General features: G+C 34.7%; 1 protein-coding gene and 1 long non-coding RNA gene across 2 annotated transcripts; one reads left to right on the top strand and one right to left on the bottom strand.

The window, feature by feature from the left end:
- Positions 1–614: 614 nt before the first annotated feature.
- Positions 615–18,341, bottom strand: LOC108453453 (uncharacterized). Its single transcript, XM_053027554.1, has 7 exons — positions 18,171–18,341; positions 17,913–18,087; positions 5,882–5,951; positions 5,157–5,305; positions 4,550–4,785; positions 3,635–4,424; positions 615–3,474 (listed from the first exon to the last, which is right to left on the bottom strand). Exons 1-7 carry the CDS (start codon positions 18,339–18,341, stop codon positions 1,277–1,279), a joined length of 3,789 nt encoding a protein of 1,262 aa, XP_052883514.1. The 3' UTR covers positions 615–1,276.
- A 2,535-nt stretch (positions 18,342–20,876) lies between these two features.
- On the top strand, positions 20,877–22,759 carry LOC128292597 (uncharacterized). Its single transcript, XR_008282583.1, has 4 exons — positions 20,877–21,161; positions 21,851–21,960; positions 22,076–22,213; positions 22,328–22,759. It is a non-coding gene; the product is annotated as an uncharacterized LOC128292597 (long non-coding RNA).
- The last annotated feature ends 425 nt before the right edge of the window (positions 22,760–23,184 follow it).

The following is a 23,184-nucleotide window of genomic DNA, read 5'->3' as shown; positions in this document are numbered from 1 at the left end:
ACTGAGTTATTTAATTAGAATTTTTATAAGTTACAAGAAATTGATTTTATCGTTGTTAGGTTAATGATTTAAAATAAATATAATTATTATTTAACATAATATAATTAATATAATTATTTTATAATATAATATTAGAGCCGAGCAAAAAATCTTAACTAAAACTCAACCCAGAATCTTAAATTTTACTAGGTGGCCCTAAAGGTAAAAATTTTCTATCCTGCCATGATAAATTAAAACAAGTATTGTTCAGGATTTTAACAAAAAAAAAATTAAAGGTATGAGAATTAAGTATATAGATACAAATAACACTATCACAATCATTTCTTGCTTGACTTTTCAATTACTTATAACTAACCTTTTTAATTAGTGAACAAATTAAATCAAAATTTAGAAAAAGAAAAAAAAAATCAAATAAATAGTTATAGTATAGTCAAAATTTTATAAAATTGGAAGTTGAACATTCTAATAAGAAGAAGAAAGATTGGAAAAGAGTAGCAGTGAAGGAAAAGGTCAGTTGGATGATAAATAGACATGGGAAATTGATAGGTGAAGTAAGGTGATTGGACAATACAAAAGAAGAAGAATATATCATCTAATCCTAAAGGCAAAAGCAATAATTCGATGCGATCGTCACATTTTCACTCTTAACTAAAATACAACTCCAACACCATATTTAGTATGTGCTTACAGTCACATTTTCCTCCACGCTCCTCTTCTTCACGTGTTCCCCCTCAAACCACATTAAAGTTTCAACTAGTTTCAGAACCAGAACTTCCAACAGTTCCTGGTCCACCCGGTCTAGTCCAAACTCACTTAGCTTCAAATGTTATTATTCCTCATTAAATACAAACATTTGACATTATTATATCACAATTATGGTTGCCTTACATTACATGCCTAATCTTTGTTGTGGTAAAAAGACACAACCATCTAGCTTATGCTTCTCTATCTGTAATAGCATTACGTTTCCAGACATTTACCAAAATAAACCAACCAGACAAGTAAAATTCGGTGCCACGTATCTTGGGAACAAATCATCCAACATTATTTATGGATAATACAAGTTGTTTGTAACCTAACCACCCCAAGACACACAATCCAGTGTACCCAAATTTCATGATTTTTTTTTTTTTTTAAAAAAAAATGTACAAAAGGCAAGACCCCCATGGATAATTGATAAAACCTGCCGATGAAGCGAACAATGAACTACTTCCCTCTATAGTATTTTTTTTCCTCAATCAATACATTAAAATCCTGTTTTCAATCCGTTACTAGGTTAATGCAAGACAATAGATGGAGGATTACCTGCGGGGCATCTTTGCCTGCGAGGCCGCCTAGTTGTCTTCCCCCATCCTGTAAGGCTTCTATCCTCCAACCCCACTTCCATATTACTAAAATGCTGCATCAACGGTGTGCATGTTGTCGCAGCTACCGAAGCCGGAGGAGAGGAGTTTGTTACCAACGATCGCCTCCCCCTGCCACACCCACTTCTGGTGGCATTTCTTCTTGTCAATCCCGATTGCCATGAATGTCCCGTTGCTCTCATAAGCCCTCCGAATGTCTGAAGATCTTCAGTTACCTCGTGCCTTGATAGGGAAGCAAGGCCTGGAAGGATGTCCCTTCGGAAGTCCCTCCGCTGCCTTCCTCGCCTTCCCTGGCCCTTTCGCGTTCGAGTTGTTAACAAAGAAATAGTCCCAGTTTCTTCCACTTTAGGGTTTTCAGGAACCAGAGGTTCAGGCATATAACCCTCTTCCTTGGTCTCTGCTAATTTCAAAACCATCAATTCAAAATAATCAATCTCTTCCAATGAAGATTCATCTCGATCCCCAACTTTAACTCTTGAAAAAGCCTCGACCTTGCTCTCAAGATCCTCGCCAAAAGAGGAAATTGTCTCGACGAACCAATTAAGGCGGTCTATCTCAGCAGTTTCAGATAGATTGCAATTGACATCATCCAAATGGCTGTAAAGACCTGATGATGAGATGGCAACTATTGCCTCAGCTGCACTCTTAAAAACTTCATCCTGCAAGCAATCATCTTTGTTTTGCACCGATTGCGGAAGTAGCGCACATGCCTTTCCCAATAATTCTTCTGCATAAATGGCATCCTCAGGCTCGGGAGCCAGCAGAGCTTCTAAATCTATCCCTCCAGTCATCTTCATGCTGGTGCTAGGAACAGAGGGTATAAAAGAAACATCATTCTCATCAACACAGGAGTTCAAGTCAATTTCAGGTCTGAAACTTGAAAGCTTCGTATTCACGTCCTTCTCTATGACAGAATTCTCTGCAACAGTGTCTTGGCCCACATCTGGAATCGTGGCATCACAAGGTAAGTTAATATCAAGTAACCTATTTCTCCCCTTATTTTCTGCTTCACCTTCAGCTGGCTGAGAAACAGATACGTGCGGGGAGGTAAAAGAAGACTCATTCTTAGAAATATAACATCTCTCAAAAATGGGAATCCCTAGAATCTTTTTATTGTGCAGGCATTCATTTATTTCACTTCTGCTGGCACCGATATTATTGGAGAATGGAACTGACTTCATATCCTGTATCAAAATTTGGTTGAAACCATTTCCGGTCTCATTTTTAATGGTTGACTGCTTTGGAGAAGATTGAGTGAAGCTCAACTCTCCAACGTTCAAATCCATTCCTGCATTAGGGGCATCATTCTTACAAGCAGGCTTGGCTCGCAGCCATGGCAGACCTGGAGGATGGTCCTCGTGCTTTCTTCCTCCATCTATTTGATAACCATGTTGCAAAAAGGGTTCATTAGAAGAACTATTTAAACGCCTCACATTCAAATTCACATCACTTGTAGATTTCATATCTATGCTACTTGAGCAATTGTAGAGCTTAGCTGAACCATGAATGGTGAAGTGCTCAAAGACCCCCTTACTATCATTACTACAGTCTGGGTAATCATAACTGAATCGAATTGCAGGTTCCTTGGACCCTGATGATGATCCATGATAAAATCCATTCCGTTTGGGCAATTCACCTCCAAAACCTGGGTTAAGTCTAGAATTGCAACTCGTCTGCCACTTCTCACCAAAAATCCCATTGCTTTGGGGTGCTATCACGGAACTCTTACTACCAGATGAATTAAAAAATGGGTGACTCTGAACTGACATTGACTTTTGGCTTAGGTCACTAGAAGGCTTTTCCCAAGAGGAAACTGAATGAGACCACTGCTTTACCGCATTGGAAGAAGCAAATGGATTCAAACTAGGTATATTGGAAGTCGTTATTAAATCTGGATAACTGTTATTAGAGATTTCACAATTCCTTCCTGGAACTTCTAAACCGTGAAGCATTCTCTCTCTAGAGAGATCTGCCTTGCTTTGATCAGTCAGAGAAAAAGCTGGAGGATCACGAGCTTTGTCAAAAAGAACGCATACCTGCTGAGATGATACAGGGAACTTCTCAGGCTGAAAACCTTGAGAAGTAGTTACTAAGTTGCTTTTACCATTCCCTGCAAAGCAAGACAATATTCACATGAGATAATCAGAACAACATGCAAAATTATGACAAAGACCAAGTCTCACTTCTTTTTTTTTTTTTTTTTTGTGTGTGTGTGTGTGTGTGTGTGTAGCACTAACAAGAAAATAATAGACAAAACATTATCTATGGACCTGCTTCAAGCACATGGGAAAAGAATCCTCTAGCATTTCCATTGCTTTCAGCATGTATATTATTTGTGGAACTATTATCACTTCGAAGATGAGAATTGACAGAAATTTCTTTTGACAAACCAAGCTCTTGCTTAGGTTTCACAGACAGTTCACGGCCACCATGATAGGCGTCATGGCAATCAGAATATGCAGAATTATTGGTTTCTTCGATCTGAATAGGCTCATTCAAGTCGGCCAAACTATTTTTACCCTTCAAACATCTTGAAGCATCGCCTGAGCAACCAGTCTTCCAAACATCACCACGGAATAGCTTCTCAGCGTTCTCAGGCCTGGTATTCCCATTACCACTTGGAAGAAATCTTGACATGCCAGATTCTAAGTCATCCTTGAACTGCACTGCTTCTTCAGGATCAATGTACTCATCCGCCGGAAGTTGAAGATCAAACATTTTCCTTCTCATTTTTGTGGGTCTGCACTCTAGCACCTCAACATCCTTTGAGTTACCTCCACTTTGTGACAGAAAGGAACCAGCTTGGATACTGCTTGCCTTCATGAAACTCAGAGGAGAATGACTATGCTCAACACCAGATATCAATGGTCTAGCACAAATGGAGTTTGCCTCAGGGAAGGGGATATGCCATTTATGAGCATTTTCAGTTGTAATTTGCGAAGCTAATGGGCTTGATGACAATGATGGCCCAATAGGAATCTGATTTTTTTGTAATTGTTTCTTCTTTATTTCATCCATCAACTCCCTTTGAATCCTGTACAAGCGATGAAGCTCAGACACCTGGATAAAGACAGAAACCTCAGATATTTAACTATCTGCGCAACAAAATGAAGAGTAAAAACAAGCAACGCGTAAAAGCCTTATACAACTAAACACAGGCTAACAGACAGTAGAGACCCCATTACCTGAATCTTGAATGTCGCCTCATGCTCAAGCATAGTTCGCTTCAAAACATCCTTATCATGCCCAGGATATGCATCGGCAATGGTCCTCGGGAAAAAACTACTGTAATACCGACCATTGGTCAAGGTTTTATCCCCATAATAAAGTGGCCAGCTACAACTGTTAGAGTCCTCATTGAGATCCCTCATTGAGCAATATCCTGGAAGATAGCTTTTAGACTGCACTTTTGTTCCCATTCCTGAAATCAATAAGTCTAGGTAATTCGATATAAATAAACAATCATGAGTACTAGAATCTTAATAACTATTGGCCTAAGGAAATTACTTGCTTAATTAATTACAAGTATCAAAAGAGAGAAATTTTCTCTACTTCTCTCAGTATGAATAACTTTTTAAAAGATGCGAGAAAAATTCTCTAGTGGAGTTGGATTTTGTTTAAAAACTTGGAACATTAGTCATCGGAACAAAATAGGACACCCTTCCACTACTAATGCACAGATCCTATCCCGCATGAACCCAAAAACAAACAAAAATAACAACAATCACAAGCAATTATGAGATGAATGCCTACAATCAAAAAGCAACCGAAGAAGAAGGAGCTTCAAACCACCTATAACATCAAAGTGACAAAACCCAGTTGAATGACTCGCCAACGGTGGTTTCACAAAGAATATAGAAAATAAGAAAACTTCAACGATGATTGAATGATCAAAACCTAACAACTTGCTAAGGCACCAAACATAATTGAAGGAACCACTTCTATATTTACCAAACAATATTGAAGAAAAATCGCCCTCATTGATGTTATCCCCACTTTAAATGATGCATGCTACAACAACAGTCTCATCAACTAAGAAGCTCACGGAAATCATACATAAAAATAGCCATTAAACCATCAAATCGTCACACCTTTTTTTGGTAGAATATGTCCATACTCTAAAATAGTTCCTATATATAGTTCCAGGCTTCCAGCTAAAATGTTAAAAAGTTTAGCCCTATCATCTACGGTAAGGTATCAAATCATAAATTCATAACTAATGCCACCAAAAGTAGACGCAAAAAAACCAAGATTTAGGAGTTATAATACAAGTCCATACATCATTAATTAAAAACCATACTCACTTCATAAGCATATTGAAAATTCCCAGACAAAGACAGAATTCAGCAGAAAAAAAGGAGCTAAAAAAGAAAATTAGGAACCCTATGATCAAGAAAGCACAATCCTATTATATTTATGAAGCATATAGGACATTAATATGCTAAATTAATAGACTGGATCCCACATAACTAATACCTAAATTTATATGACAGATTAGCAAATAATAACATCTAAACATTTCATTAGAAAAGCTATGATCATCCATCAAATCAAAATTACCAACAACCCCAATCCAGAAACCATAAACTGGAAATCAAAAGCAAACAAAAATAACTAAAGAAGAAGAAGGAGGAAACCTACAGTTGAGCTAAAGGGGTTAATTAACTCAATTACAAAGCCACTATACCACACCCAGAACTTATCAGACTTGGAAAAAGGGGGGAAACTCAGGCAAAAAGGAAAAAATAAATAAAGGAAAGGAAAGAAAAGAAAAGAAAATCCAATTGACTAAATCATAGGCTTTTTTTTTTTTAAAAAAGAATCTATAAGTCAAATTAACAGAGTGTAGGAAAAAAATAACAGAATTTTACCTCAGACCCACATCGTCTCCTCACCCTTCCTTCAAGATTCTCCCATGGATTTAGCTCTTTTTACTTTCGCATCAAAGATAACCCATAGCTCCCAAACTTCCCCAGAGAATAAACAAAGTACAAATCTTTACCCCACAAAAAATATACAGCTAAAAAAACAACCAAGTGGGTGTTCTCCTGACACCATTAAAGGAGCTTAGATCACCACCAGATTGAATTAACAAACAGCATGAGATTTCGATCTACAGGACCTCTCTTCTCTCTCTCTCTCTCTCTCTCTCTCTCTCTTAAAAAAATTAAACAAGGAATAATTGTTGAAGTTCTAAATTTTAATTTATGTTTCTAGAGAGAGAGAGAAAAAAAAAGGTTTAAAGGGCAAAAAAAAAAGAAGAGTTGATTTGCTTTGGTTTGGTTTTGGAAGAGAGAGAAAGAAAGAAAGAGAGATCCCAGATAAGAAATGAAATCTTTCACACAAACAAACGACCCTTCTAAGAACAGTGACATGAAATTTGTCAATATCCGGTCTATTTTTATTCTCACCTTTTTCTTTACTTCTTCTCTCTCACATTTTATTTTTTCATTTTTATTTAATTTTCTCTCCTTGGGTTTTTCAGAAACTACACCTATACTATAATCAGATATTATTATTTAATAAATATATAGAAACAGAATTTCTAGATTCTCTCTACTTTCCTTGCTTTTTACTCTTTTTTCATATATTTAACAAAAATTATATAAATCCCAGCTTTATCCATTTTAAACACTTTTAATCTTCAAATTTTACCTCTTTAATTGATTTTCTTAAAACTAAAAGTGTAAACCTCAGTTGTCGCTGAATATTTAATGAAAAACTGCAACTTTAATATTATTTTTGCATCGGGTTGCGGTTGAATTCAACTGTTACATAAATCCAATAATTTAATTTCAATTTCAATTCCTTTATTATTCATGTTAATTTAATTTTTATATCCATTATTTAAATCTAGATATTTGTAGAAAAATGAAAAAGAAATCCTAAGCCAAAAGGTGTAATAGTAATTAATTAGTGGTTAATTAGATTCAAAGTTTGTTTCATTTTCATTTTAATCAGTGATTAATTGGTTAATACATAAATGGGGTCCTCTAACACTGTTTTGTGTTAAAAAGATGAGTTTTCTTCAGGTTTAAGACACATAATTACGAAATTAGTTCTTTATTTTCCAATAAATATAACACATAAATTGAGTGATAAAATGCTCAATGTTTCTTGAATAAAATCTTGAGTTGGATTATCCCCATTATTAAATACAGAATTAGCAAAGGAAAATGGAAAAATACCACTATGGGTTAGAGTAATTAATTATTCAAACGTCTAATTCTTTAACTACTAATTTTTAATTATATGTTTCCTTTTTAATCAATTGTTATGATTATGGTAAGGATTTTTTACAAAAATAAAATTGATGAAAAAAGAAAATGATGTTTTATATGGTGGAAGTGGACTACAACTCACATAGTTAATTAAGTTATTAATTTACAATTTCCACGAAATTAAATATTAAATAATCTGCCTAATTTCTCAATATAAGTTAACGTGTTACAGGAGGATTAATTTATGAGTTTGTCAGAAATTATTAGATGTTTTTGGGTTAAATTTTATATATACTTCGTTTTTAGGAAAAAAATTAGGATTTTAGATTTTTTTTTAATATTTAGGAGAACAGGTCAATTTAAGAGAGAAATAAAAAATTTGTTCAGCAAAACGTATTTTCAGCCAATAGTAAAAAAGTTCGACTGCAAACTTTTTTCTAATAACTAACTTTTTTCTTTTTGCATTCAAGTCTCATTCTCTCAATTCTCTCAACTTTTTAGTTCTCAAATTTTCATTTAATTTCTCTCAAAATCTTGTTGTTTTAATTTTATATTTCGTAATTTCTTTGTTTTTAATTCATTTTTATAATTGCAATTCGGCTTATTTATTTCGATGGCACGCACGTTTTCGGCGTCAAATTGTAAATGGTAAGAAAATATTTTTAATTTTTTAAATTTTAATTAAGTTCATTATTAAGTTGTTAACATTATTAATTTTATATTTTTTATGTTTATATAATTAAGTCGAATATCAGATTTTAGAGACGTACATACACAATTTAACTACAAGGGCACCACGTGTTATTGAACAACACTTGTAAGAGGTGAGATTCTTGCACCTATCTCGTATGCTCAAGGGGACTAATTTGGATCCCACACTTATCAACGCTTTGGTAGAAAGATAAAGACCCGAGACACACACATTCTATCTTCCGTGTTGTGAGTGTACAATTACACTCTAAAACGTAGCTTTACAGCTCGATTAACTAGTAGATGGATCAGTTGTAATGAGGGTAATGGTCATTGGCGATTGGAGCACAATTTGCGAGCAACTATTAGGCAAGATGTCGAACAAGTTTTTTAGGAGCCTGATAGAGATGAAATGGTTGGAAGAAAATTTCAATTATATCGACAACTTCACAAGTCCATTGAAAAGAGGTATTGGGGGTCTTCTAATGCCCAACAAATCTTGAAATCTAGTTTATTTAAGGTGGCTAATACAACTCGTCGACTTGAAAGAAGCAGGGGTAACTCAGTTGGGGATTAGTTGTGTTGGCCACATTGTACCGAGAGATGTGTCGGGTGACACAACCACAAAAAATTAAAATCGGTGGTTGCATACTCTTTCTACAATCATGGGCATGGTACCAACTACCATTTTTTCGTCCCCGAGTAAATGCCCTTTATTCTTTCTCACTCGTAATAATGTAAAATTCATTTGATAATATAGTTATCATAATATTGTTTTCATTGTTATATTTTTGAAATAACATATTATTTGAATAGGTGAAACAATGACTCGAATCATGTTGGTATAATGGACAAGCTCGAAGATAACAGCTACTGTTAGATTAATGATTGAAAGTTGATGTTAGTTTTTGAATTTTTAAATTATATAATATTTATGTAAGGATTTGAAATTTAGTATTAGGTGGATAATAATATTTATAATTTCGTACTATAGTTTGAATGAATGTCATACGTTGATCCGAGAATTCAAGAATCAAATTTTTGGCCAATCGCAATATGTGGCATGTGAAGGTGCCATTGATAGTTTTCGCGACGATGGAGATGCACAAATTTGATCGAGTGATGCGTCAGTTCGAGTTTAGGCAAAGTATTACGACGTCATCCTAGGACATTGAAGAACTACACAAAGTCGACTTGCAGGGGAGAACCAACGAAGATTGGGCAAAATTCCATGAGAAATATATCTACATTTGGGAACATAGGTACGATTTTGGACCAAACAATGAAAAACTCTATTCCTTTGGACCAAACGATTGTGGAAATATGCAAAGCTCATTTGCAGATCAGTTACAAAACCTAAGACATACCGATTCAGTACCTGACACTATTGCCACAAATCATTATATGATTTATCCCACATGTTATGCATATTTTCCATAGCCTTCTATTTTGTGACTCATACCATGTAGTACAACACGGTATAATCGTACTGGCTACGAATATTGGCAATCAAAACCAACACGGGAATCCTAGGACTCGTTTTCACCATATGTAAGATAATGTCAGAGGTCATGTTAGAATCTAATTTAGAATTATCTTGTGTTATACCTACAATAACATGAGTATTTCAAAATGAGTAATACAATATCAGAGATAAGGTCAGATTCTAATATTGAATAATTGTGTGACATACCTGCGACAACACAAGTATGTGGAGCATTATATTTTTTAATTGTCCAGAACTCCATCTTTTTTCTCACAGATATCATAATTTTCCATGAATATCTATTGTCACGTATTGCACACTTGGCCTCAAATTTTTCTAATTGGGATTTTTTTAACATGGAAGTTGACCCCATGCTTTATGTTGTATCACTTTATTGAAACAAAAAAAAATCTTTCAAAGAAAACTCAATTCTAACTTGTAAATCATTGACATTTAAAGAAGAACTTGCATGGTCCAGTCTTCTATGAGGGAATTCTGGAAATTCTAAGCAACCTTCAGCATGGAGGCTGACATTATGCATGTAGGCCAGAGGTGCATATGATGTGAAATCTGAATGGGTTCTTCCATTATTTCCGGATCTTCACCGTTAGAACCACTCTCTTCTGGTTTAGAAAATAATGCAATTTCCAAACCACTTAGCTCGAACTCCCGGATTGGATCATTATCAAATTTAGAACCCTCTTTATTTTTAGCTCCCTCTTCATTCTATCTCCATGTTTGTTATCAACCCCAGTTGGATGTCCCTTCACTGGTATAGGTTGTAAGAAGTACATCATTCGTTCTTGTATACCTTATGTTAAAACCAAAATCACTTGCCGATTACCTAAAGGGCTTTTTTATATTCTCCATCTCTACCAAACTAGTATCCTTAACCTCCTTATTCGAAACCTATGACGGTGTTGGGGTAAGAGGGCTTTCAAGGGGAGGAGTGGCTATGACGGTGGAGAAAAGATGAAAGTCCTTTTAGGCCGACAACAATTGTTATAATTAAAGAACTCATTAATAACTACAACCACTACCATCTTGACTCGAGTTTTATCTTCTCTCCACCGCCACAGTCACTTCCCTCCTAAAAGTCATCTTGCATCCAACTCTGTCACAGGTTTTGAAAAATTAGGTTAAGGATACTACTTTTGGTGGAGATGGAGAAACAAAATAAGTTGATTATATTAGAAAGTCTATCTGTTTTTCCTATAATTATGGTCTCAAACTTATGTATAGGGCTTATAAAGCATCATTTTCTGGTATCATGAAACTTGAACCCGTGACTGCATAACCACTGCCAACTGGGCTCCCGAGTTATACTCCAACTCGTGACTGCATAACCATCGTCAACTAGGAGCCTTAGTTATCCTTTAACCTGTTACTGTATAAGCACTATGAACTTGAAGCATGAGTTGTAATGCAATATGTTTCTAAGGTGATGACAGATGAAATGTATCGGTCTTTAAATGCTATCACATCACCATTGTAACGGCCTAATTTTCAGTGGTGTCGGAAATGGTGATTTGAGATCACTAAATTCGACAAATAAGATTGAACAAGATATTAATTTAATATTTATGAGTCAAGTAAGAATTTAGAAGAATTTGTGAAATGGTGAAATTAGTGAATTAAAAGAATTTATTAGGTCAAACGGGTCAAAAATGAGGTATCGAGACCTCAAAGTTGAAAATCGAGCTATAAATATTTTTATAAATATTTATGGAGTGTCATTGAGTTAGTATTAAAGTTTAGTTAGAAAATTTTAACGTTTGGATGGCTAATTAATTAAAAAGGATTAAATTGAAAATAGCACAAAATTTGTTAAATTGTGAGTAAATAGCTTAAGTATTTAAAAGATGGATTTAAAGAGCAATTAGACCCAAAGGTTAATGGCTGGACGGTTTGGGTATGAAATAAGCAAGAAAACAATGTGAACAAGGGCAAAATTGGAAATAGATAAAAGTTAATAGTTAAATAATGATGTAATTGAAAAATCTAGACATTTCTTCATATTTTCTCAGCCAAAACGCCATAGAAGGTCTGGAGAAAGCTGGTTTTCATATTTTTACATCATGTGAGTCTAATTCTTGCTTTTTCTTGATAATTTTATGTTTTTATGACTTTTACAATTAGGTCCACTTGTAGAATTCATTAGTTTTTGATTTTATGGGTGAAATTTGAAGTTACCCTGGATGGATAAGGGAATTTTATGATGAATTATTATGAAATTTAAGTTCTAATTTCATATTAAGGTGGTTTTATTAAGTGATTTTGATAGGAAATGATATTTAGGACCTAATTGTGAAAAAGTTGTGAATTGAAGGTTCCTGTTGAAATTCAGAATATAAAAGGTTTTGAAATAGTTTATAATGATAAAATAAAGTGTTAATTGAGAAAAATTAGTTCAATTGATGGGTGAATTGAGTAGGGACTAAATTGTGAAAACTGTAAATTTTGGGGTAAAAGTGCAATTTCGAAATTTGAACAGCATAAATTGTGAAGTGAAATAGAAATCAAATAAATGCTAATGAGTAGAAATATTTTATATTATAGATCAAGAATCCAAAGAAGAACGAGGAAAAGAAAAAGTTGCTGAATAGTCCCTAAATTTCAATATCTTCTACAAATTAGCGGGTAAGTTCATATGGTTGAATTTAGATGTTTATTTGTGAATGATTGAAGTTTATAATGTGTTATTATATACGAATTTGTTGTGGGATTGTGTAGATTTTGTTAATGAAAGAATAAATGCGAAATGCAAATTAGGAAAACGCAGGATTGAGTACGTTCAGTATCGTGACGTGTGATGAATTGACGGATAAGACCATGGTTGTTCCATGGCAAAGTGTGAAATGTAGGTATGGTATCATCCATACTGAGTTGTGAAATGTAGGTATGGTATTATCCATCTTGAAATGTGAAATGTAGGTATGGTATTATCAAATCCATCTTGAGTTAAGAAATGTAGGTATGGCATTTCCCATACCGAGTTGAAAAATGTAGGTATGGTATTTCAATGAGGAAAACCATACTGAGTTGTGAATCGTGGCATTGAGCAACGACGTACTCAATTTCGTAAGCCGTTTCCTAATTTGATTATAAGAAATAAAAGAGAAGTGATCCAAATGGAAGAGATTGAGTAGTTGTTACTGTTGAGCTCAAATATGTGAATTATTATAACAATCAACTATATGAAATTAAATCTTATTGAATCTAGTTTCACATAGAAGAAACGGTGTAAGCAAAAGGCTTTCATATCGGAGATATTTGAATTTTTGTGAGACAAGGTCGAGTGATTTTGAACTCCCTGTTCTGATTTGTAAAAATCATTAAAAATTATAAAAAATTAATTAGGAGTCATACTATATATGTATGGATTCCTTATTGAGTCTATTTTGAATAGAAATAAACTTCTTGGTTATTTGAATTCTGTACATGGAGAAATTTGGTTCGTAGTGAACAGGGGTCAGAGCAGCCGAACCCTGAAACAGGGAGACTTCAACTAATAAACTGTACTAATTGGCCCAACCAAAATTCTAGAAAAAATTAGTAAGTAGATATATGAGCCTAGATTTGGGAAAATTTACGGATTTAGATTTGAGTTTTGTAACTCGAGATATGATTTTTTGCATCTGTAACGCAGTTGGACAGCTTGTCTGGAAAGTGTGATATAAATTGTTTGAATTTGTTTAAGTGCTCAAATAAGTTTAGTAATGCCTCGTGATCGACTCCGGCGATGGTCTCGGGTAAAGGGGGCGTTACAACCATGAACTCAAATATACCTTAAAACTATCACAATGTCTACCTCAAACACAAATACAAATAAATCTTTCTCCCCAAATTTTCAACATCGAACACAAAAAAAAAAAGTTTTGGACAGAGAAACATCTCCAAAGTTGACTTATTCCCCTAAATATCACAAAAATCGGCCTAAAACCTAAATTTTTTCCCAATATCAGCATATACTTCAAAATTACCTGATATTTTAAGATGTTTTAAAAACACTTTTAAAATTTTTATTATGAAATATAATTTTTTGCAAAATGGTAAATGGTATTTTTAAATATATTAATTAATTTGTAAATTTAAAAAGAAATTATCTTATTTGCTGTGGGGTTTAAGAGAATATTTTTAATTTTTAGTTATTTTGCTATATTAGATTAATTATCCAAAATTAATATAATTTTAATTAGTTAAAAAATAAAGTAAGAAGACAAATGAATGAATAAACATCATAAGCTAGTAATTAGCTTGATAAATGTTTCCTTTACGAATTAATTTTGATAGAAGCCCTTTTATTATATTAATAGGCATGAATTGATAACTTCATTGCATTATCTCGTGATATTCATTTTTATTAAGCTACGGAAATTGATGATTTAATTAATTAAATGATGCAGCATTTTTAATGAGCTTGCCGAAAAATCCAAAAAAAAAAAATTAAAAAATTCCAACAGAATACAAATCCCATTTTAATCAATAGAAATTTGTATAATGTGTACAAATATCAATAAATAAATGGTTGGATTTGGTTGAAGACTTGAAGAATTAGCTGCCACAAGCAGATAGGATGTGACAAATGTGGCCCAACTTATTAAGTATGAATCAAGAAATTAAAAAGCTTTGTATACATATCAAATAAATTTGTAATGATTCCACCCACCCTTTCTTTCTTTCCTTTTATTTATTCTCTCGTGAAATTTATTAATTATACCTTAATCTTATTTGTGGTCCCTTAAATACTTCTGCATTCATCATTTTCATGGAAAATGTGTGAAGCTTTCCCATCTTTTAATTATTCCCGCTATATACAATTACACATTTTTATATCTATCGGAACTATGAATAATTCTCATTACAACGATTTCATCTTTTTAGGTTTGTCGAAGCTTGATTGATTTTGTTCTTTGTTTTAATTAAATCGTTTTGGGGGTCACGTTACAATGACTTAATTTCGACAATTATGAGAAAATGACTGCCATGAAAATTGACATATTTTTTAATTATTTGGATTACATATGGTTATACATTAAAGATCACCAACTTGGAATCTAAAAAAGATCCAGCTTACTTATTCGCAACCCAAATAAACTCTGCCAAAGGAATGTGTGCGAGATATATAGCGAGAGGTCAGCAGGGGGAGCTCGCATCATTAGCTCATACGTGTCGAAGGGAATTTACGGTCTCAACTCATGCATACACAAGGAGTTCGCAGGGCAGGGACCGCGAAGTTTAACAGTTGACCTAGAGCAGTACACATGTCCAACATGCCCGGGGCCTGCTCAGATTGTCAATCCTATGAATAGTAGGTCAAATCGTGAATAGTGGAGTCAAGTCATAAATACTGATAATATGTATAAATACCTAATTGTCCCCTTTAATAAAAAACAACAGAAAATTATTCAAAATTGGTGTGGTGAGTGTGAACACACTTCTGACCAACAGAACTCTCTCAATTCGATGATCATAATGGCTCATCCAAATGAAAATTTTTTCGTTAATTTTTCGTCTGGCAAGACTAGAGCCTCAGATTCTGACAGCCAACCTATTGGAACAGATTTATTTGCTAACTGGTTTGCCGACTGGCCGGAAAACCTAGGTAATGTGTCCCATCCGAGAGTTTCAAGCCCATCCGACTTTAATCTTCCCACCGATCTAGGGCTATCACTTTCCCCTAACCAAGAGGCATTACCACAAGAGTTTTTTTCTCTTTAAAAATACATGGGGCTAATGAAGGAACAAATGTTTGCAGAGAAAGTATAGATGGATCAATAGCAAACCATCCAACAAGAGTTGTTGAAGCAAAATTAGAAGCTAAAAAAAAAAGTACAATCTAATAATTCTGATTTTCATGATAATGTAACCATGTAGGAGGAAGTTCCAGGCTCGCATGCAAGGGAATGACAAGGTGAAATGAATGCATTGCGGCAAGACATGAGGGCATTGCATCCTAAAGCTCAAGACATGGATTGACTTTTCTGCTTTAACAATCCTTTGGCCCTTAGAGTTGGCGATAGTAAGTTTACCACGTGAATTCAAAGTGCCGAGGGACATGTTTGAAGGCATGAAGGACCCGCAAGCCCACCTGATGCAATACAATGATTATATGAATGTGTTGGAGCTTCAGACTTAGTGAAGTTCAAAGCTTTCTCTACAACACTCAAAGAGAGTGCAAATGATTGGTATTTATCCCTTCCCCAAGGCTTCATTCGAAGTTTTTCCCAGTTGGGTCAGATGTTCTTGGGAAGATTCAGGGCTCATAAGTTGATAATGAGCACACCTATGGGATTGATGTCTGTGAGGCAAAGAGAATGAAAGTCTCTTCAGGACTATGTAAAGTGATTTTATGCAGCGACTCTCAACATGAAAAACCTTGAAGACTAGTGAGCCATTGATGCCTTTATTATGGGAGTGAAAAATAAGCATGTGCAGTACTCCTTTACTGATAATAAGTCACAGGGTTTGGCGAACCTATATAAGTGAGCTCACAAGTTCGCAGAAGTAGGGGAGATTAAAAGGGCGACGTGTGGCACATTTAGAAGAGATGGCTAGTAGTTCAAAGAAAGAGAAGGAGCTCGCAATAGACAGCAATCACCCACTCAGACCTCACGTCCTGAAGCAATAGACATCAGACAACACAAGTACCGAGAAGTTCTCCTAGTGCCCCTCAAAGATCTTCACTCGAGTAAACAATGAAGTATGTACCACAAGGCAGGTTTGAAACCTATACTCTATCGAACGCAACTCGTGCATATTTTGAACCAAGTGAAGAATTCTAGCATCTTGCCCTATCCGTCCCCTATAAAGCGCAGTGAGAGGAGGTTGAGTTCGACAGATAGATGTGTCTTCCATAATGATGTGGGGCATCGAACTAAGAATTGTTTTACTTTGAAGGAGACTATAAAAAAGGTAGTCAAGGACGGTGAGCTCGTCGAGTACGTGGATCATGATGCTCCTCAGTAAGCACAGGGTTCGCGTAACAACCCCAAAGACAAACAGAAGGTTAGAGGTATTAAACACTAAGATGGAACGCTCGTCACCTCAAAAAATACTATGTGTAAACTCTTATTCTTTAATAAAAAAAGAATTTTTTTTATTAATATGTTTACAACATGTCCTTCTAAAATAGTCAACTTGAGCTCAAGTTCCCAACCAATTTAATATCATGACCTCTAAAATAGTCAGCGAGAGCCAAAGCTCCCAACTGATATGAAAAGGCTCACTGATTTAATATTACGACCTTCAAAACAGTAAGCGCGAGCCAAAGCTCTCAACTGTAATCCAAAGGCTCGCTGATTCAATATCCTAACCTCCAAAACAATAAGCGTAAGCCAAAGCTCCCAACTGATATGCAAAAGCTCACTGATTTAATATCGCGACCTCCAAAATAGTTAGTGTGAGCCAAAGCTCCCAGCTGTAATCCAAAAGCTCGCTGATTTAATATCGCAACCTCCAAAATAGTTAGTGCGAGCCAAAGCACCCAATTGTAATCCAAATGCTTGTTGATTTAATATTGTGACCTCCAAAATAGTCAGTGCGAGCTCAAGCTCCTAGTTGTAATCCAAAGGCTTGTTGATTCAATATCGCGGCTTCCAACATAGTAAGCACGAGCCAAAGCTCCCAACTAATATGAAAAGGCTTATTTATTTAATATCAAAGCCTCTAAAATAGCTCACAAATTTGTATTCTTAGTTGCTAATGTTGAAAAATTTGCTTAAGTTTAAAACAGATTGCAGCTGATGATTTTTTAAAATTTGTTTAAGTTAAAGCTTTGATGATAGCAATATAATCATACAATAAATGTGATAAGCTCGCAAATGCTATAATGTTATAGTAACAACTGATAAAACCAAATTTCCTTAAAAATTAAACTTTATTTCAAAAAAAGAAGAAAGTAATACAAGGCACTAATAAACTAATGAAGATTATCTTCCTCTTCTTCCCTATCAACGATTTAGTCCACATTGTTGTTGTCAACAGTAGGGATGCTGACCTCGAATAATTTTTCATCTAAGTAAAAATCTTGTGAGCTTTTCCAGCTGGATACGAACTCATCCTACGAGAATGGGTCTTCATTTTCTTCCCTCATTTTGAGGTACATGTTGCGAACCCTTTCAAGTTTTATTTTAGTCTCCGCGACCTCACCTTGGAAGACCTTAACCCCATCAATATTCTGGCTGAGATCTAACCTAATGATGTTAGCTTCATCAAGTAGAAATTGCAGAGATGAAATGATCCTTTTTACTGAGGGTTTTTGTACACCACTCGATAACCCCACCGTATGCATTTCCTGCCCCATGATTTCTGGTAAAAATGCCTTCTATTTTTGGGTAGCACCAACAAGATCATAGGGGTACTCCTGCATGCTCAAATGACAATGCCATGGAAATTGACCTCTATTACCTTCAACTCCTGCTTTTTCAATAGCAGCATAGAAGGAGGAACATAAGGAACAACGAGAAGAGAGTCCTCGTCAACAGTAATAGGTGAGCTAACGAGGGGCACTAATAGCGAACTAGTAGAGGAAGAAGCTAGACTAGCAACTATTGTAATGGTAGGCCTAGTAGGGTCCATTCTCCTCTTGTAATGTTGTTCCAAACCTCTACTATTTCCCTCCTCTTTGCTGGTAACAACAATGTTTGCGTCCCTACGATTGTCTTACACTTTTTGCGCATGCCCCTTATCGAGGATTGTATGTTCATAGCCTTGTTTATTTCATGAGATATACTATTAGTATCTACCGAATTGTTCATGGAGTCGCAGTCGATACCTGTATCAGTAACAATTCTAAGATCAATGGGAACTATTAGCAGTTAATATTCTACCTGCCATTTTTCCCTCGTAAAGAAACGACAGAGATCTATATGCGAGGTCTCATCCCATAAAAGCTATAAAAGAAGTTCATCGATTCCTCTTTGCAACTCCATAGTATTACACCCAACTCATCCGTAGAATTGTGATGCCACATATTACTTTCAGGCCGTGTACCAACTGCTTGAATGACCACCCTACTATCACTATGCCTCTACCCATTGGGGCTGAAGCCCTCTAAACAGTATTAAAACATATTTCTCGTCATTAAAAGGTTCTCTAAAATCAGTGATTGTCCAGCGTGAAGCCTCCAAAATTGGGCTAGGGCATCTCTTGTTAGGGAGGGTTCACTTAAATGAGCACATGTCTCGGTTCAGTGAAGACTATTCGGCTAAAAATCTGAACCCATCACCAAGTTTATTTTGGTCCCAGATATACTTCCTCCAATTCAGGCGAAGATTGGGGAACCAATTTGAAATAATGGTCTCTACCTTTTCGTGCCGGGGATAAAGTAATAGAACCCCGATAAGTTCTCTCAGTTTTGACCTTTCAGCTGGTATAAGTGCTGAAAAATTACGAGCAAGGGAACATCTTTATTCTGGTAGTAATCAATGAAGTACGCAATCGTGATCCACCAAGAAAACCCTGAAAACTGACCAGGGGAAATTTTGTAGTTATCAAACAGGTGGCAGAAGAAAGGGTTAAATGACAGATGGAACCCAACCTCAAGTGCATAGAGGGGGAGCAGGAAACTATCCTCAGTGGTTTCATTCAGCCTATGTAACCACTCAAGAATGGAAAATTCACACGCGAAGTAGGGGATCTATATCCCCTGTATGGCCAAAACTCATTGCATCTCCTCCATTTTCATGGTGTAAATGTGGAAGTTGGCTTCCATCGAAACCCTAGATGATTACTCTCACTGTAGGTAACTCTAAATTATTCGATTGTCAACCCTTTTCATTCTTGTCATAATTTGGATAGAAGAAGAAAATTAAAATTCAAAAAGCAAAAGTTCTTTGAAATTACCTTTGATTTGGTTGTTGAGAATGCTAAGTGTGAGAGGTTTAAGGCCTCGAAGATCTCCCTTTTAAAGAGCTTCTCCTCTCGCGTTTTGACAGTTCAATGACCGAAGACTATTGACGGTCCAGATACAAGCAGAAGAAAACGATTCAATTGTCAAAGGTCATATGTAAGTAGAAGAAACTTATTCGTGCATGTGGTGGGATAGATGTTAAGCATCATAGCTCATAGCGTGCCCAACAAGCTGCATCAAGCTTGCATCACCAGCTCGCACGTGTCGATGGGAGTTCACGGTCTCAGCTCGCGCATACACAAGGAGTTCGCATGGAGGGGATTGCGAGGTCTAACAAATGACTTAGAGTAGTACACGTGTCCAACATGCCCAATACCCGTTTAGAATGTCAATCCTATGAATAATGGAGTAGATCGTAAATAGTGGAGTCAAGTCATGAATAGTGATAATATGTATAAATACACGATTGTCCCTTCAATAAAAAACAATGAAAAATTACTCAACACATATTTAATATTTTTGAATTATTTTTAATGAATAAAGTTTTAGTATTATTGATATAGATTGAAGTGTGGATTTTGAGTACTTATATTAAAATTTTATCATGTCGGATTGATATGTGTAAATTTTAATATTATCTTATATAATTATCATATATTAATAGTTGAATTTAAGAATACTCTAATTTTATTATCGATAAAATTTATTTTATATTATTTTTCGATAATTTTAATAATTCTATTATTGAATTCCTTTGATGGCTAATATACATAAATATTTGTACGAAGGGACTCACTTGTAAGAGTTCAAAATTAAAGTTGTTTTTATTGATTTTCATAATATTTTGTACCATTAATATTTTAATTATCTGATTGTCATATTTCATATTTTATTCACGTAGACCATGAACTATCAAGTTTTTAATAAAATTAAAATTGTTTAACTATTTTGTCCATTTAAAAATTTTAATCATCAAAGATATATTGACAAATATGTATTTTCAATTAATATAATAGAGATATTGTATTGATTCAAATTTTTACATGTAATGTAAGTCCAATTATATTAAGGTATAATGATAAATTTAGCTCTCAACATTTATATCTTTTGTCAATTTAACCCTTATATTTTTTAACTAATTCGTTTGTTTGGCAGTAAAACATTTTCTGGAAAAGCTTTTCAGCCTTTTCCAGTGTTTGTTTGGCTAAAAACAATTTCCTAAGGTAAAATGTATTACAAAACATGGGAAAACAAAGCCCTTAATTTAGGAAAATGTCTTACCCTTTTTTTTATTTCGGTAAGACATTTTTAGGAAAAGAAGCAACACCGATCTTCCCTTTCCATTCCCCTTCCCCTTTCCTTATTATTTTCAGTAAGAGTTTGCTTTGATCCGTGAAATTTTTTATACTTAAGTCGGCAATCTCTCCTTATAAATTAATCAACAAATTCCCCCAAGTTTCTCATCAAAATTAAAAATTTTCAATTGTCTTCTCTTTCAATCTTCTCGATTTCGAAGCAACCTCTCGATTCCGAATATCTCCCAGAAGGTAATCTTCTCTTTACAGCTTCTTTTTCTATTTCAGTTTTGATTTCTTTGTTCGTGATTTCTCGTAAATTTTTATTTGGTGTAATTAGGGTAAGGTTTCATCAATTAATTGAATCTATTTCAATAAACATATTGGCATCTGTTTGTAAAGATCTTATTTTTTTCAGGTTTCAAGATCTAAAATTCCAGTTTGTTTTGTCCAGTCGATTGATTTGCCAACTTTGGTATTGTTGATTTTAGGGTTTCATGGGTTAGTTCTGATCTGGCTTAAGAATTTTATGAACTTTATTTGAGTTTTTTTATTTAGGGTCTAATTTGTTTAGTGCTTCATGGTTGAATAAACTGGCTTAAATGAAAGTTATTCTTCATGTTATATGATTTTAAATAGCATTGATCAATAATATTGATGTGATTTTGCTTGATTGATCAATAATATTCTTGATGGTTTTTTTTAGCTTTTGATAATGGTTTGGGTAGAGATCTCATGGTAGTTCCAAAGCTAGCAATCACAATTCTAGGTTTTGCTTAATGTCACAATTAGATTATGGAGTTATAAGATGTCATTTTGTTCGAATTTTAGTATTTGAATTTATTTTACTAGTAAAGGAGTTTGAAGAAAAATAATTTTTCCTTCATTGGGTTTCAACTTAACTTTGATTTGTATTATAACAATCACAATTCTCTTTTTAGCTTTGGGTAGAGATCTCGTGGTAGATCCAAAGCTGATTCATCCTTTACACCTAGCAATGTCATCTCCAGAAGCATCACTGAAACGTTATATAGAAGATACATGGATGCAGGTGCTTCCTCTTTCCCTTTGTTAGCAGTAATTAGTCTTTTGTTATTTCTATATTCTTTTTCTTGGACCACGTGCATAGCTTCTTATACTAATATTTTTTACATCTATGGGATTAGGAGTTGAATGCTAACAGACCTCCGACAGCTACTAGATGTTATCCTCAAGTGGCAATTGATCGAGGCTCTCTCGCGTATATATAATATATCCTTCCAAATCTTTTTCCATATCCTCCTTCATGTTCATGTTACTACATGGTGATTCCCTGTTTCGTATAAGAGCATGATGCCAAATATAGGCATTTCCAAACTTGTAATCTCTCTCGTAACAAATTTTAAAGGCTTTGACTTTGGTTTTTCGCCTGTTTTCAGCACACGGTAGGCCTTGAGATTATAAAAGATGCACAGTTTGGGAACCAGATTACAAGGTGCTATGATAGTATGAAAGATACAAGTTAGAGAAGCAGATTGTGCACGGCGTAGGTTTCCTTTTGGATATGTGCTGAAATTTGCAAGTTGGGCTTCTCCCTCTATAAATTGAGGCACAGCCAGGTAGAAGTCAAATGGTTTCTTCCAATGGGTTGGTAGTGTTGAGTATTTTTCACATTTATTTTTATATATATTTTTTAGTCCTTGTTTTAGGTTTAATTCTTTTTACTATGTGATGATGATGAGGGATCATATTGGGCGTTGCTTGTATCAAGAGGTGTTGATTGGTGTAATTCTCTTTTCTTTGTACAATGTAATGATTGTGTGGAGAAAACCAAGTGTTGTTCAAACATGAAAATTTTACAAGTTTTGGTCATAAATTTGTCACTCTTTTCATTTGTAAATATAGCAATCACAATTCTAGGTTTTGCTTAATGTCATGATTAGATTATGCAGTTATAAGATGTCATTTTACTGGTAAAAGAGTCTGAAGAAAAAGAATTTTCCCTTCACTAAGATCCTCTTGAATAATCTTAAAACTTATTTGTATGTTGTAGAATTGGCCTCTGTGCCTTGAAGTTGCCGAGGTCTCTTGGTCCTATTATTTCAGTATAAGCATAATTGACTTGAACTTATTTGTATGTTGTAGAATTAGCTCTGGAGATGTGGCTAAGAGAACTATAATCATTGAAACTGTGGGTCGTATTTCCAGATGTGGGATTAACCATTTTTGAGTGAGTGCTTGTTGATTGCAATATAGGTTTGTTGCATGCTTAAAAGGAAAAAGCTTGCCTGGCTTC

This window comes from Gossypium arboreum, chromosome 5 (genome assembly GCF_025698485.1).
Source record: "Gossypium arboreum isolate Shixiya-1 chromosome 5, ASM2569848v2, whole genome shotgun sequence".
In the NCBI taxonomy this organism is placed as follows: domain Eukaryota; kingdom Viridiplantae; phylum Streptophyta; class Magnoliopsida; order Malvales; family Malvaceae; genus Gossypium; species Gossypium arboreum.
This window is presented reverse-complemented; position numbering and strand designations above follow the sequence as displayed.

Excerpts from the sequence above, each read along its gene's own strand:
- LOC108453453 (XM_053027554.1), bottom strand. The coding sequence starts at position 18,341 with ATGGACCCTACTAGGCCTACCATTACAATAGTTGCTAGTCTAGCTTCT. Across the intron at positions 5,952-17,912 it reads TGGGGTTAAGGTCTTCCAAG|TTTATGGTTTCTGGATTGGG; the intron begins GTGAGGTCGCGG and ends TTTGATTTCCAG. Across the intron at positions 5,306-5,881 it reads CATAGCTTTTCTAATGAAAT|AAGTGGTTCCTTCAATTATG; the intron begins GTTTAGATGTTA and ends TGGTAAATATAG.